Raw genomic sequence first — 12,855 nt, 5'->3', positions numbered from 1 at the left:
ACACTTATTTTGTTCACTATGATTATACATCTAAACTTTAATTAACTATTTTTTATATGTCAATAATATATATAGTTTGAAATATAAATAGAAATAGCATGAAAATTTTAAAGTATTTAACTTGATTGCCCAATACATCAAATGTTGAAATATTAATAAATTGGAAGAAAAGCTTTGAGTTATAGTGTCTTTAGCATAAACAACTCCTAGTGGTGATAATAATATGATCTCCTTCCTACATGAAGAAAAAAAATCATTATTAAATAATAAAGTTATGTGAAACACAAACAATAATGAAAAAAAATATTATTTACATACGTGGATTTAAGGCTAATCAATTAAGAAAATCACCCAAGATGATGTGAATTGAGTTTTTAAAAATCTTTTCCAAACATACCAAATTTAAACAAATTAAAAAGGAATAAATAAAGAGATCTATAGTGAAAGCAAACATAGTTTTTATAGTGGTTCGATACTTCTTATATACGTTCACTCTCCTCAAGCTTCAAAGGTTCCAATGCTCTACACTTGGTTTCTGGCTCCAATGGACATTACAATTGTTGGGATTGAGCATTGGAAAGCATGATATGATGTAACAGATTGAAATTCATTTATAAATTTATTTATTTATGTTTCTTAGTTTCCCTTAAATATCTCATTTGTATTAATAGGTTATTTGAACATACACACCTTACATCACTTACATTGTACATGACTTGGGTGCATTAGGAGTTGCACAGAAGATTCAAGTCATGGATTCCTTGTAGAGTGATGAGTTGTTCATAGTAGGTTCATGGATTTGGGCTATCCATCTGAGACTGTAGTATACTACCTCATAATTAGTGGGATAATTTGTCTTGGTTGTCAGGATGATTTTCCTATAATGAGTGTACTAGCGCATATGATGAGCATTGGATTGGACCTACGGTGAATCATGACATAAGGCTATCAATTTTCATGATTCACCAGACTACTATACTGCATTAACTCTCAACCTTAAGAGGATATTGAGCATGCGCCAAAGTTAACAAGAGGTTTTAACCTATGAGTGAGATCCTAAAGTGGTTATATATCCCTATGGATTGAGCCACTTTTGATGGAGGTTGGTGGTAATAGGTAGTCTCAATAAAGACACCATGATATCTCATGGATTGAGACAATGTGTCTCATTGGGTGATTCAAAGGACATGTGATCTAGAAAACTATGGTCATAACATTTCATTTAGTGGAAATTTGATATATGCTCTTTAGAGTTATAATATCTCAATTGATCACATAATAAATGGAATTTATAACTCAATAATTGAAGAGATAATCTTAATAGATGATAGCACTACCTTGTTAGATTACGAACATCAATTCATGATAAATTTGCATATGGTGTATAATAGGTCATGGACCCCGAGCTTCTTCTTGTTTTTAATTACTTAAGATACTGAAGTGCAATTGATTCTCTTTGGTGGAATGTTGAATAAATTTCAAAATTGGATTTTGAAAGAGATAGTACTTCTATGGGTCCCAATGGTCTCCACTTTAAGCTCATATACCATAATGACATGATTTATGAAAGATGAATTGACTCTTGGTTCATTCTTGTGCATAAGGGTGTTTTGGTGATTACACAAGGTTGCATAAGAGATACTGAATAAGTTCTCTGGATTGGACTAATTGATAAATTAGATGACCTTATATGGTTAATTAATCAATTAAGACCAATTTTGGGTTAAATTAAGTAACCTAAGCCTTGGTGAGTTCAAATTAGTGAGCCCAATAGGGGAACCTTATAAATACCCCATAGGGGCTAGGGTTTCCACAACTTTAAGATAAACAGTGTCTTCCACCTCAAAAAAAAAAGAGAGATAGTGAGAGCCAAGAGATCATCATTTCCAAAGTCCACATTTTGGGGTGTTGGGATCATGGTTCGAGTCATAAGGAGAAAGATCTTGGGTGTACGAGACTTTTAGATTCATTATTCTTCATCTTCACCAAGCGGAATTGATTTAGGAACATCCAAATCAAAGGTAAATTTCTCTAATGGCTTTCCTCTTGATCCTAGAATTGTAAAAATCTATTTTTTGCTTTCCTTGTATAGGATCTAGCGACCTATGGTAGTTTTGCATGCACCTATACAATTCAGGGTAAAGGAATGGATAAATCTAGGGTTCCTAGCAACAATATCCCTTCAAGTATACCTCAACTTAAAACTTTAAATACTCGCAACCTCTCTTTAATAATCAATGAAATAAGATATTACCCTAACTTAATAAATGAACAAATACAAAAGAAAGCTAGGATGAATGACAAAGGTGCTAAGGTGGTTTGCAAATGAAGAATCAATGCACAAAGTATGAAAAAACTTTTAATGAGAAACAAGTAGCTGTGAAGATAATTACAGACGTTTTCTATGTAGTAAATGAAATGAAACTCTCAATTTATAGGTTTCTAGCTTGGACACCAAAAGTGGCATAACCTAGCCTCGTCTAGTCGAGCTCTAATTCAATCAGTTGACTAACTGTTGTGCACCAAATGCACAACAAGTGATTATTGGACCCTAGACCAAACCTCAATTAGAAAGAGCTTTCCCTTGACCGAGAAAGGTTCCTATCAACTAGGACTGCATAACTATTGAATGAGAGAGAAATTTTTTTTGCATTCCTCAGTTGGTCCTCTACTAGGAAGGCTTAATTGATCGATTGGTTCCCTGATGAGCAATTTCTTTGATTCACCTATTTTGACCTAAAAACTTAGATTTTTTAATTTTTTTTTTCCTTCTAAGACTTAGTCAAGGTTTATAGGTACTTTAGTAAGTCAAGTTTAAATTAATTTGCCTAAGGATCATGTGAGAATACTCGGGTTTTAATGAAAAATCAAGTATTGAAAAATGCATGATTTTATATGAAAATCCTAAGTGCACCCATTTATTCATCTTACAAAGAATTCCTAGGCTTGAACAGTCTTCATGCACCCTTGGACTTGCACTTCTTTGATTCTTTGATGATTATCTTGAATTTTTATTTGAATTTCTCAAAATAAAACTTGAAACTCATCTTGATTTTAAATTACTAGTATAGTGATCATGGCTTGTTATCATTAAAATGTGATTAGGAAAACCATTGGACTAACAACATATAAGTCCATTGTTAGGCTACTTAAACAAAATAAATTGTGATTAGGTTCATTTGATTTATCTAGTTTGTATTATGATGGAGTAAATACAAGGGATGTTAGTTTAGGCTTAATCAATCGAGCTTTCCCCCTAAGTGTTTTATTAAAAATAGGGCTCTTTTCTTCTCTAGATTTAAAATAAATGGAAGATCTATGTACATGTCACGCCCCAAAACCCACTACAAGGTTATGACGGTCATTTCACACCTCAAACCCAATGACTCAAAGTGGAAACGACACAAACATTCGTATTGTAATTGGAAATTTACCAATTACCAAATTCCTGTTCAGAGTAGTAGAACAAAATTCTAAAATCTCCAAGTATCAACTTAAAAAAAACTAACACATCAACCAGAGTGTTATTGTCCAAATAACTCCAAATTCAAATAATTTAAATGGAAAATAAATTTTAAGATCTAAACAATGTCCAAAAAAAAAGTTTGAACCAAAGACCTAACAAAGAAAAATTCCTAAGCCTAGCCATCACTCCTCGCCCGAACTAAAAGTACTTGAAAAATTATCAACGAAGGGGCATAAACTTAAAACTCAATAAGGAACATCAATGCAGTTTCATGGATTAAATATTTTTAATCATATTTGCAAATAGGAGATATAACATATACTTATTTTCATAAAAACTTTTGAGTTCGAAATACTAATATATTCAAACTTTTCAACAAACTTTCTCATATCCATTTCAAAACAATTTCTCATCAAAACCAAATCAAATGCATTCAAAATATCTTACTCTGATTATTAAATAACAAATGGTGCCCAATTAGGTGGGACTTCACAAATAAGTGACTAGTTTCAAATTTGTTCTATTTAAGGTGAATAACACCAAAAGTCAACAATTATAACCTGTTGACTAGGGGCTATAAGGTCAACTATTATAACCCATTGACTAGGGTCATATAATATCAACTATTATAACCCGTTGATTAGGGCCATAGAAATGTCAACAATTATAACCCGTTGACTAGGGCCATAGGAACTAGAGTTAAACACTTTATTTCATTAATTCAAACATGCAGAACAAAATATCATATCTCCAAATTTTTTCTCTTATTTCATTAATTCAAACTTGCAAAACAAAATATCATATCTCAAAAAATTTTCGCTTTTCATAAATAAATAAAGAAGATTCTCAAATATACTTTCCATACAAAACACATATTTGATCCATACAAAAAGATAAAAATAATATTTTTACACTTTTCATAATACAATATAAAAAGAAAATTATTTTTTTTAACATTAATTTCCATTACCTTGAAAAAGCACTCAAAATCTTGAAGTATTTAACTCTGAATAATTTTCTCCTCACCTAACATAATATCATACACAATATTGATTATTGATTATTTATCTAAATATGTAAGTTTGACAATCTCAAAAATATTTTATTTAGTATTAGGTATCTTAATTAATTTCCCATATTAATATTATTACCATCCAATATTATTTTCAACTTCCTAAACAATAATTTATTTCATTTTTTCTAACTTATCTAAAATAAATCTTTTAAGAATATTTATTTGCATTAAATTATTATTACTATTATTTAAATCTCCTACTTAAACTTAACAAATCCCTCATGCAATTCTTTTTTTTTTTTTTTCAACACGTCAAATCCTTCCTACGCTTCTTTCATCATTTTTTTCCACTCTCTAAAGTCAAAACTTTTAACCTCTATACTCACAATTTTATGTAATTTTCACATCCAAAACTATATAATTTTTTTAATTTTTTTTTCTAAATCTATTCATTTGAGTAATCAAAATTTATTGATCTTCATTAATAAATCAAACTATGTTAATAAATTTTTAATCTTTTTGACCTATAAATTAATTAAATGAACTCTAATCAAAATTAAGATATTTCAAAGAATATCTAAAGTGTTTATAACTAGTTAACGAATATAAAATATTAATTTAAAGATTAAAAATCTTACCTGAAAAATTGATCTTCAAACCCTAAACCTTCAAACCTTCAACCCTATGCTCTCTGATTTTTTTGATCTATGTGTAAAAGGATTTTTTGAATAGAAAATATAGGAAAGATATAATATATATATATATATATATATATATATATATATATATATATATATATATAGGTGTTTTAAATACGAAAATGCTTTTTTACCCTTATTAAATTATTTTAATTAATTAATAATTTCTAAATTATGATTTTAGCCGGGCATTACAGTACAAATGTGCATATGCGTAGACACACATGCTATTATTTCTTTTTCTTTCTCCAGGTCTTGAACGAGGACTTTTAGATTGTAGATGTAGGGTACACCTCTATGGGATTTTTAACCATATTGTAAGCACATCATCACCACTAATATCGAGATATGTCTAAATCTAGATAATGTATTATTTGATAGCATGTTTTTGTGGTATTATTTTTATTAATTATTGTTAATGATAAGAAAATGCTTTTAAAATTCATTTTTTACCCTTTTTTTGGGACTTTCAGACACATTTTTTTGGCACAAAACATATGACAAATCTAAGATATTGTATTATTTGATAGCATGTTTTTGTGAATCATCTTTATTAATTATCATTAATAACAATAAAGTGATTTTAAAATACAATCTTTTACTTTTTGGGAACTTAATATGTATATTTTTTTACACCGCTAAGCATATACATTTTTTAATATTATTAATGAAACTCAAAAAATATTATTTACAGAAAATGTCTTTAAGAATCCAAAAATGGAAAAAAAAATCTAATTTTAATATTTATTATTTGTGGTAAAAAAAAAAAAATTTACATTTTAAATTTATCATGAAAATTTCATTTTAAAATTTAAAATCAATCAAAGCTTCCAACAAGGACCACAAAATCCAATTACGGATGGTAACCTTGTCAGCGAAATTTTTACCTGCACTGCAATCACCAGAAGCCACGTATGTGAACGCAAAGCACCTAATCATGTCCCGCCATTTTTTCGCGCCCTTTTTAGTTTTAACTTTGCCTGTAAGCTTCCATCACAAGTTTCACAAAAATAAAATAAAAAAATAAAAATTATCCGAGTAAGATTTATTAAGATTTTCAAATGGTTGTTCTTTTCCTTCTCAAGCCCTGAGAAAGTTAGGGTTCACAGTAGGAGTGTGAAAGGATTGGGTTGAGATGAAGAGAGCGACGAGGAAATCTTCCATAGGATTAGAAGAAGAACGGAGCTCGGTAAGTATTTCGTTCTTTCTTTCCCCCTTTTCTTTATTTTATTTTATTTTATTTTTTAAAATTTTGTGATATCAATTTGGGAAAAAAATTTAGAAATTTCACTTGGCTGATGTGGAGACCTGGACCTGGAAATTACAGAAATTAGTCATTTTGTGTCTGTGGGAGTAGCGATTCGTAGAAACACATGTGGAGAGTATCAATTTTTGTTTGAGCAAATTGTGATCTGAGTGCATTTTTTGTGATTGAAAGGCTCATAAAATCCATTGCTTCGTGGCCCTGTTTCTGGGATTCTGGAAGGGATGAGTTTGTGGAAGTGGCCATACAGGGACTTGAATCCTGGGTGTCATGAATTGGCACTTCAGGATGGTCTCATGGTACCTAGTCTTCCCCATATTTTTATTTTTATAAAAAGCATGTATTTTTGCCATGACCTAACAACAAAATTGCTGTAGAAGACCTATTGAACGTTCATAACCCTAAAGTAGAATTCTTTTCAATTGAAACTTAAAAAATAAAAAAAAATTGAAGGGAATATAGTTCTATAGTAGCAGTAAACAAAGACTTGGAAATTATATACCTTAAGCCATTCTTGGTTCCGGAAAATTTGAGGGAAAATGCATTATTTTTTAACTAATTTTAATTGTGTTTGATTTTCTTGCACTATTTTTCATAGTGAAACAAAATGTGCATAAATCATTTTCCTTAATATTTTTTTTAAAATTTTCTTAATACTTTCTGGGAATCAAACAACCAAACTCAAGCAAAACATTTGCAACACTCATTCATTCAACAGCATTATACCTTTATATGCATGGTTCTATTTTCTGCATTGTCAAGAATTTGTGTTTGATGAGATAATTTTCATCATCTCACCAATTGGTCATCAGCATAGCAGGTTTTTCTACTGAATGTCATCAATTTCCTAGCTTCATACTGCCCCTCTAGTACCTCTGTCTTGCACTTGCAACCTGCTCCCTTCTGGCTTGCTGAAATTTTCTGAAGAGGTTCTCACCTGTCTACTTTTGTATAAAAGAGTGAAACTTTTGAAAGGATATATAACATTTCAAAACATAGTGATCAAACTTCATATACTTTAAAAGCACAAGCAGTGTTGGTTTTGATGCTTCTTAAATGCATTTGATATTTGTCTTAACTTCCTCGGTTCTTTCCACTTGTCCATCTCACACTCTTCTGTTAATATATTATCACAATATGCACTAAACAAGCATCCTCTTTTGCTGTTCAGCTTTGTTGGATGTTGTCTTTTGCGTATTTGATTGGATTGTCTTGTATTAATCAATACTGATTCTATCTAAGCTATCATTACTTAAGATGCAAAAATGATCAATACAACAAGGGTAAATAGACAAAGTGTTTTGGAATATAACTCAGTATCCTAAGCTATCTACTTCTTTCAAGCTTGAATGACATGGTTACTAAGGATAGGACAAAGTGTTTGGTTGATTTGGTTTATTCAGTGTTTTTGAACTTGTGGATGACATCTGAAAGAGAATTTTGGTTATAGAGTGAAAAAACAAACTCAGAAAAAGAAAAACAGAATTGGTGGTAGGTAAATAGAACTTCTCTAAAAGACAAGTGGCAATGAGAAAAAATTTTTAACTTATGCTTTTTTAGTTTTGTGACATACATAAAACCTTAGATAAAGCACACATATAATTGACATATGCAGGATTATGGAAAACACACACTTATGTCAATAAAAATGTGCACTTAATATATGCATGCAGGTTGGGAATTTCAGTACCAGGTTTTCCTTGCCATCATTTGTCAGGCGAGTGGAGAAACTAACAGATGATCAAAGAAATGCAATAAAGAAGATGGGATTTGGGCATCTCCTTGAGATGCCTATTCAGACACTTAACAAGAATCTTTTAGTTGAATTAATGGAAAGGTGGAGTTGTGAGAAGCATGCTTTCATACTTCTTCCTGGGGAGATTACAATTACTCTCATGGATGTTGCACTCATTCTGGGACTACGTGTAATGGGTGATTCCGTAGTCTTAAAGGAAGATGAACCTTTTTCAGATTTAGAAAAAGAATATGGTGCTACTATTTCAAATAGGAAAATCATGGTTTCGTCGATTGAGAATAAACTTGAGTCCATTGGTGAGATAGCTAATGATGATTTTGCCAGAGCTTTTTTATTATTTACATTTGGGACATTTCTTTTTCCAAATGCAAATGGAAAAGTAGATTCCCGATATCTTTCTGTTCTCAAAGACTTGGATAATGTGCATCAACTGGCCTGGGGTGCAGCTGTTCTAGAGGACATAATTAAGTGGTTGTCCAAAAAAAAGGAAATGAATGTACAATATGTAGGAAGTTGTCTTATATTTCTCCAAGTAAGTTTCTTCAACTCTATCTCTAATATTTCTTGATTCTCTGTCATATGTTTCTTGTTTAGTCAAGGAGCTATCCCTATAGTCTTCACATAAATATTTGGAGCATCTTTTTTATGACATTACATACACAACCTCAACACTCTTTCCTCCCTCCATCTTCTCTCTTTCTTCCTAAAATTTTTGCGAAATAAAAGCACAAGAGAGGCTGAGTAGGGAGCACAGTGTTTTGCTTGATTATTTATGCAAAACAGCATGGGGAATTGGTGCCAGAGGATTTAAGGTGTGCCCAAGTATAATGCAAAAATTTATAAGGGCTGTTTTATCTTTTAAGTAACTATTATGCATCATTACAATATTGACCTTGGTTATATTGTTCTGAACAGATATGGTCTTATGAGCATATTGACATTGCCCGGCCTAGTTTGCTAGATTGCTACTTGACGTTTCCCCGTGCATGCCGATGGGAAAATTGTAGGTCACATCAAAGAAAATGGATCACTACAAAGTTTAAGGAACTGCAGGAAAATCAGGCAATGAGACCTATCTAAACTGATTTTATATTCACAATTAATTTATGTAGTGGTAGTATAGGTCCTGTGGTCTCCTGCATATGCATATTGATTGAAACAACAAAAAAGTGTTTTGCTTGTTTTTAGACCTCAAAAACTTTTAACTGAGTTAGCCATAGTGTTCTAACATGACACCCATTTGATATGGTAGCTCATGATGTATCCAACTGAACTGCTGTTTGTTTTAATTTTGTTAGGTAGGTGCTGACAACTTCTGTTTGTTATCAGATAACTTGGGAACTTCAACTGACTTCTGAGGAGTTAGAAATTGATATAATCAAAGAGTTAATAGCTGCACAAAATGACAGGACGGATGTTTCTAAACCTGAATATCCTTCATCTATTATGTTGACTGTTGATGTGAGTTCTTTTCCTTAGTTTTATTTCTTTTAAAAGAAAATGTAAGAAAGGAGGGGGCTTCTCTTGCCAATGTAAACATTCTTCTTGCTTGTTTGAAGTATTTTATTGAGTTTTTGTGACAGAACTTCTTTCATTTAACAGGATGATAACTTGAGAATCAGATCTCACTTGATGGATAAACAAGCAGTTGAAAATGGGTCAGAAAGGGAAATAGTCAGAGAAGGGCACAGGATACAAGAAAACAATCTGGAGCATTTGAGGGCACCAGAAAATGTAGTAGAAGTGTTAACAGATGCAACAGGATGCCCATCTGCATCTTGTTGTGTTTCAGAGGAACCAAAAGAGCAAATGCAGCATCCATCAACCTCAAAGAATTCTTCCATGAATTTTACCATTAGTGTTGTATGTATATCTTTATTTCTTGCCTTTTTTTTATTTGTTTTTCATCCCATCAGTTATTTATTTGAAATACGTGTTTCAGGAGGATGACTTGAGAACAAGATATCAGTTATTAGAAGAGCAAAATATGAAGTTAATGGAAGAGATAGACAAACTGAGAAGAGAAAATAATATATTAGGAGACCAGCTTTTATCAAGCCAGCAGCTTGAAGGGCAGATTGTAGATTTAAATAAGGAAGTGAATGACCTGAGAAGAGATAATGAACTTTTAAGCTTCTCCTCAAATAACCTTGTGTCTCGGCTAGAGAGACTTCTACTTGATGAAGATGTAAATGCCACAGGAGAAATGTAGACTACCATCAAAAGGTAAAATAATGTATTGATATCCAATTAAATGCACCTTATCCTTTTCTTTTAGCATTAGAACTATTTCTTCCCATATTTCCAATTGCTGACAATTAGTAATGCCTTTGTATATAATCATATACACATACACAGTTTCCTGAAAGATGTTTTATTTAAGCCATGAGCTTTTGTGTTGAATGATAATCAACAATATCTCAGCTCTGCATTCGCTTCATGCTTGCGAGAGCCACAACCTGCTGTGGAGCACTTTGTTTACAATTGAGCACAGTGACTGATTTAGAAAGAGTAAAACATCCTGTAAGGACAAATTCTAGTCAATAAATTTCTGGCAGGTATGAATCCAAAAAGAGAAGCTCCAATCCCATTTCTTATTTTTAGTTGTATGATGAGTCGCAAGTTCTTTTCTTGCAGGGTTCCCATTTCAATGCTTAATTTAAAGAAGAGGTATGGTGCTGCACTGGTGCTCCATTATTATTTCTTCTTTTTTTCTTTGTGCTAGATGCCCATGAACTTCTTATCATCTTATAATTCACTAGGTTCTTTTTGGATGATCAAATATTAATATTATTATATTTCTTGAGCTTATAAGCACTATTAGCAAACTTGCAAAATCAGCTCTGAAACTAGAATCCCTTATCTTCTCTAGATTTTGTTTGTCTATTTGTCAACTGCTATTTACCACACATTACCTGAGCTAATCTATACTTCCTTTTAGATGGCTAAGTTGATCTTCTAAACCAAAAACCATGGCCCTGCCATGCAAATGAGAAATTCTTCTCTTGGGTTTGTGGGTGATTACCTGATTGAGATTAGTCCTGTGTCTCAAGGACTAGGGTTCAGAAGCCTGTAGTCATGAAAAAGAGGGGCAAAAAGAACAGGAAAAAAAATCCCTTGACTCATTTTCACCTGTCTGCATCTTTTTGGATGTGATTTGTTGGTGGTCTTTGAGTATATTCCAGATAATATTACAATTGGAACAGTTTACCACATTCAATCCAGATCCAGTACACTTAAAAGTGCTTGAGGCACGATATATTTTATTAGAATGCAAATCCAGTACATTTGTAGTGCAAAAGATGCAATATTTGGGCATTCTCTTTTTTTCTTTTTTCTTTTTTTTTTTCTGGGATGAAGAGGAGTCCCCGTTAGGTCTCTCTCCGTCCATCTTTGTCTCAATCTACTATATCCTGAGTGCCATATATGTTAACTTGTCAACCTTACTTCACCCTGCAACACAATGACAAAACAATAGTAAAAATCATCAATTTTAAAGTAATGCTCAACTGCTCAGAAGACAGAGCCATGAGCCCTGAATACCTGCAGGCATTCAATGGAGGGGTCAATCTTGTATGGAACGCTGACTTCACATTTGCCTGGAAGCTCAGAGAGGTAGTTCAATTTGATTCCATAAATGGAGGATATCGCCCTTCTTCAAGCACACAGGTGGTCTGGCGGTCTTTGGTGTTCTTAACTCCATTGTTGAGGGTCCTAACTTCTTGGCAGCATTCTGCTGTGACTGAACCACCGTTCCTCAGGAAAGAACTGCATTGGTGAAGGTGTTGTTCATCTGATAACATATTAGGGCTTATTCAGCTGCCAGTGCTGCAACCACCGCCATGCAGATAAACATCATTGCCCCTGCCAACTCAAGCGCTCTAGAACTGGCCATCATGAGTGACTGGCTGTTCTGCCCAAAAACTTTTAGCACCGAAAGAGAAATGCAGGCTTAGACGTTTGGATGCTGATGAAAATGCTGTGAGCTTTGGTTGTTTCTATAGGAGCAAGTGTGAGGGTATGCAATTGCTTAGCTTAATGCTCTGATACTTCTTTACCGTGCCCGGATCTGTGTTTTTCTTTCTCTGGCTGGTTTTCGTTTGTGAGAAAAATTGACGTCCAACTCCTTGATCAAAACTAAGGAATTGTTCTAAGTTAAAAAATATCAGACAAGTAACCCAAAATAAACACCTCGTATGGTTAGGATAGAGAAGCAGTTCTTTAAGATGAGGAATGATTATGATCTGAAACTGAGATGAATGGGAAAGGAGCCAAACAGTTGATCCTGCTTGAAGAAAATGAATCACGTGTGTTAATTCCAATGATAACAGGGCTTACTCAACCATAAACTCCAGATCTCTGAGTGTTTTAGATTGGGTTTAGACCCCATTGCGCTGTATTGGTTCTAAGTCCAATCTAACCTGATAGGCCTTATATGATTGAATATTCATTTCCAAAGCTTTAATTTATTCAGCAATGTGGCAGTGAGAGAAAAGAAAGGCAAATAAATCGGTTAGCTCTTTGTGGAAGTCCTGCTTTCGAAATTGATCAGAGTATTGTAGGATTTCCTTGACAGATAATATGCCTTCACGTCATAAAACTAAAAGTATTACGTTGCTCCGCATTTATTTAGAAGCAACCCATCAAATGTTTTTT

The 12,855-nt window shown here is 32.6% G+C and overlaps 1 protein-coding gene across 4 annotated transcripts; it reads left to right on the top strand.

The window, feature by feature from the left end:
• Nucleotides 1-6,206: 6,206 nt before the first annotated feature.
• Nucleotides 6,207-12,409, top strand: LOC100267140 (uncharacterized). 4 transcript variants are annotated; one of them, XR_786367.3, is made up of 9 exons: nt 6,207-6,368; nt 8,117-8,731; nt 9,115-9,261; nt 9,529-9,660; nt 9,802-10,062; nt 10,142-10,425; nt 10,624-10,757; nt 10,837-10,869; nt 11,749-12,409. XR_786367.3 is itself a non-coding variant. In XM_019221644.1 (6 exons), exons 1-6 carry the CDS (start codon nt 6,315-6,317, stop codon nt 10,409-10,411), a joined length of 1,479 nt encoding a protein of 492 aa, XP_019077189.1. In that variant the 5' UTR covers nt 6,207-6,314; the 3' UTR covers nt 10,412-10,476. The 4 variants fall into 4 exon arrangements, 1 of the variants encoding a protein (XP_019077189.1); XR_786365.3 differs by having other exon boundaries at nt 10,837-12,409; XR_009466482.1 differs by lacking the exon at nt 8,117-8,731 and having other exon boundaries at nt 6,208-6,368; nt 10,837-12,409.
• The last annotated feature ends 446 nt before the right edge of the window (nt 12,410-12,855 follow it).

Source organism: Vitis vinifera, chromosome 8, assembly GCF_030704535.1.
Source record: "Vitis vinifera cultivar Pinot Noir 40024 chromosome 8, ASM3070453v1".
In the NCBI taxonomy this organism is placed as follows: domain Eukaryota; kingdom Viridiplantae; phylum Streptophyta; class Magnoliopsida; order Vitales; family Vitaceae; genus Vitis; species Vitis vinifera.
The sequence above is the reverse complement of the archived record's forward strand: the minus strand, read 5'-3'. Positions and strand labels throughout refer to the sequence as shown.

What these genes read in the sequence shown, in the direction of transcription:
- LOC100267140 (XM_019221644.1), top strand. Translation starts at nt 6,315, where the DNA reads ATGAAGAGAGCGACGAGGAAATCTTCCATAGGATTAGAAGAAGAACGG. An exon ending in TAGAAGAAGAACGGAGCTCG is followed by an intron (nt 6,369 to 8,116) that starts GTAAGTATTTCG and finishes ATATGCATGCAG; the next exon opens with GTTGGGAATTTCAGTACCAG. An exon ending in TGAATTTTACCATTAGTGTT is followed by an intron (nt 10,063 to 10,141) that starts GTATGTATATCT and finishes TACGTGTTTCAG; the next exon opens with GAGGATGACTTGAGAACAAG.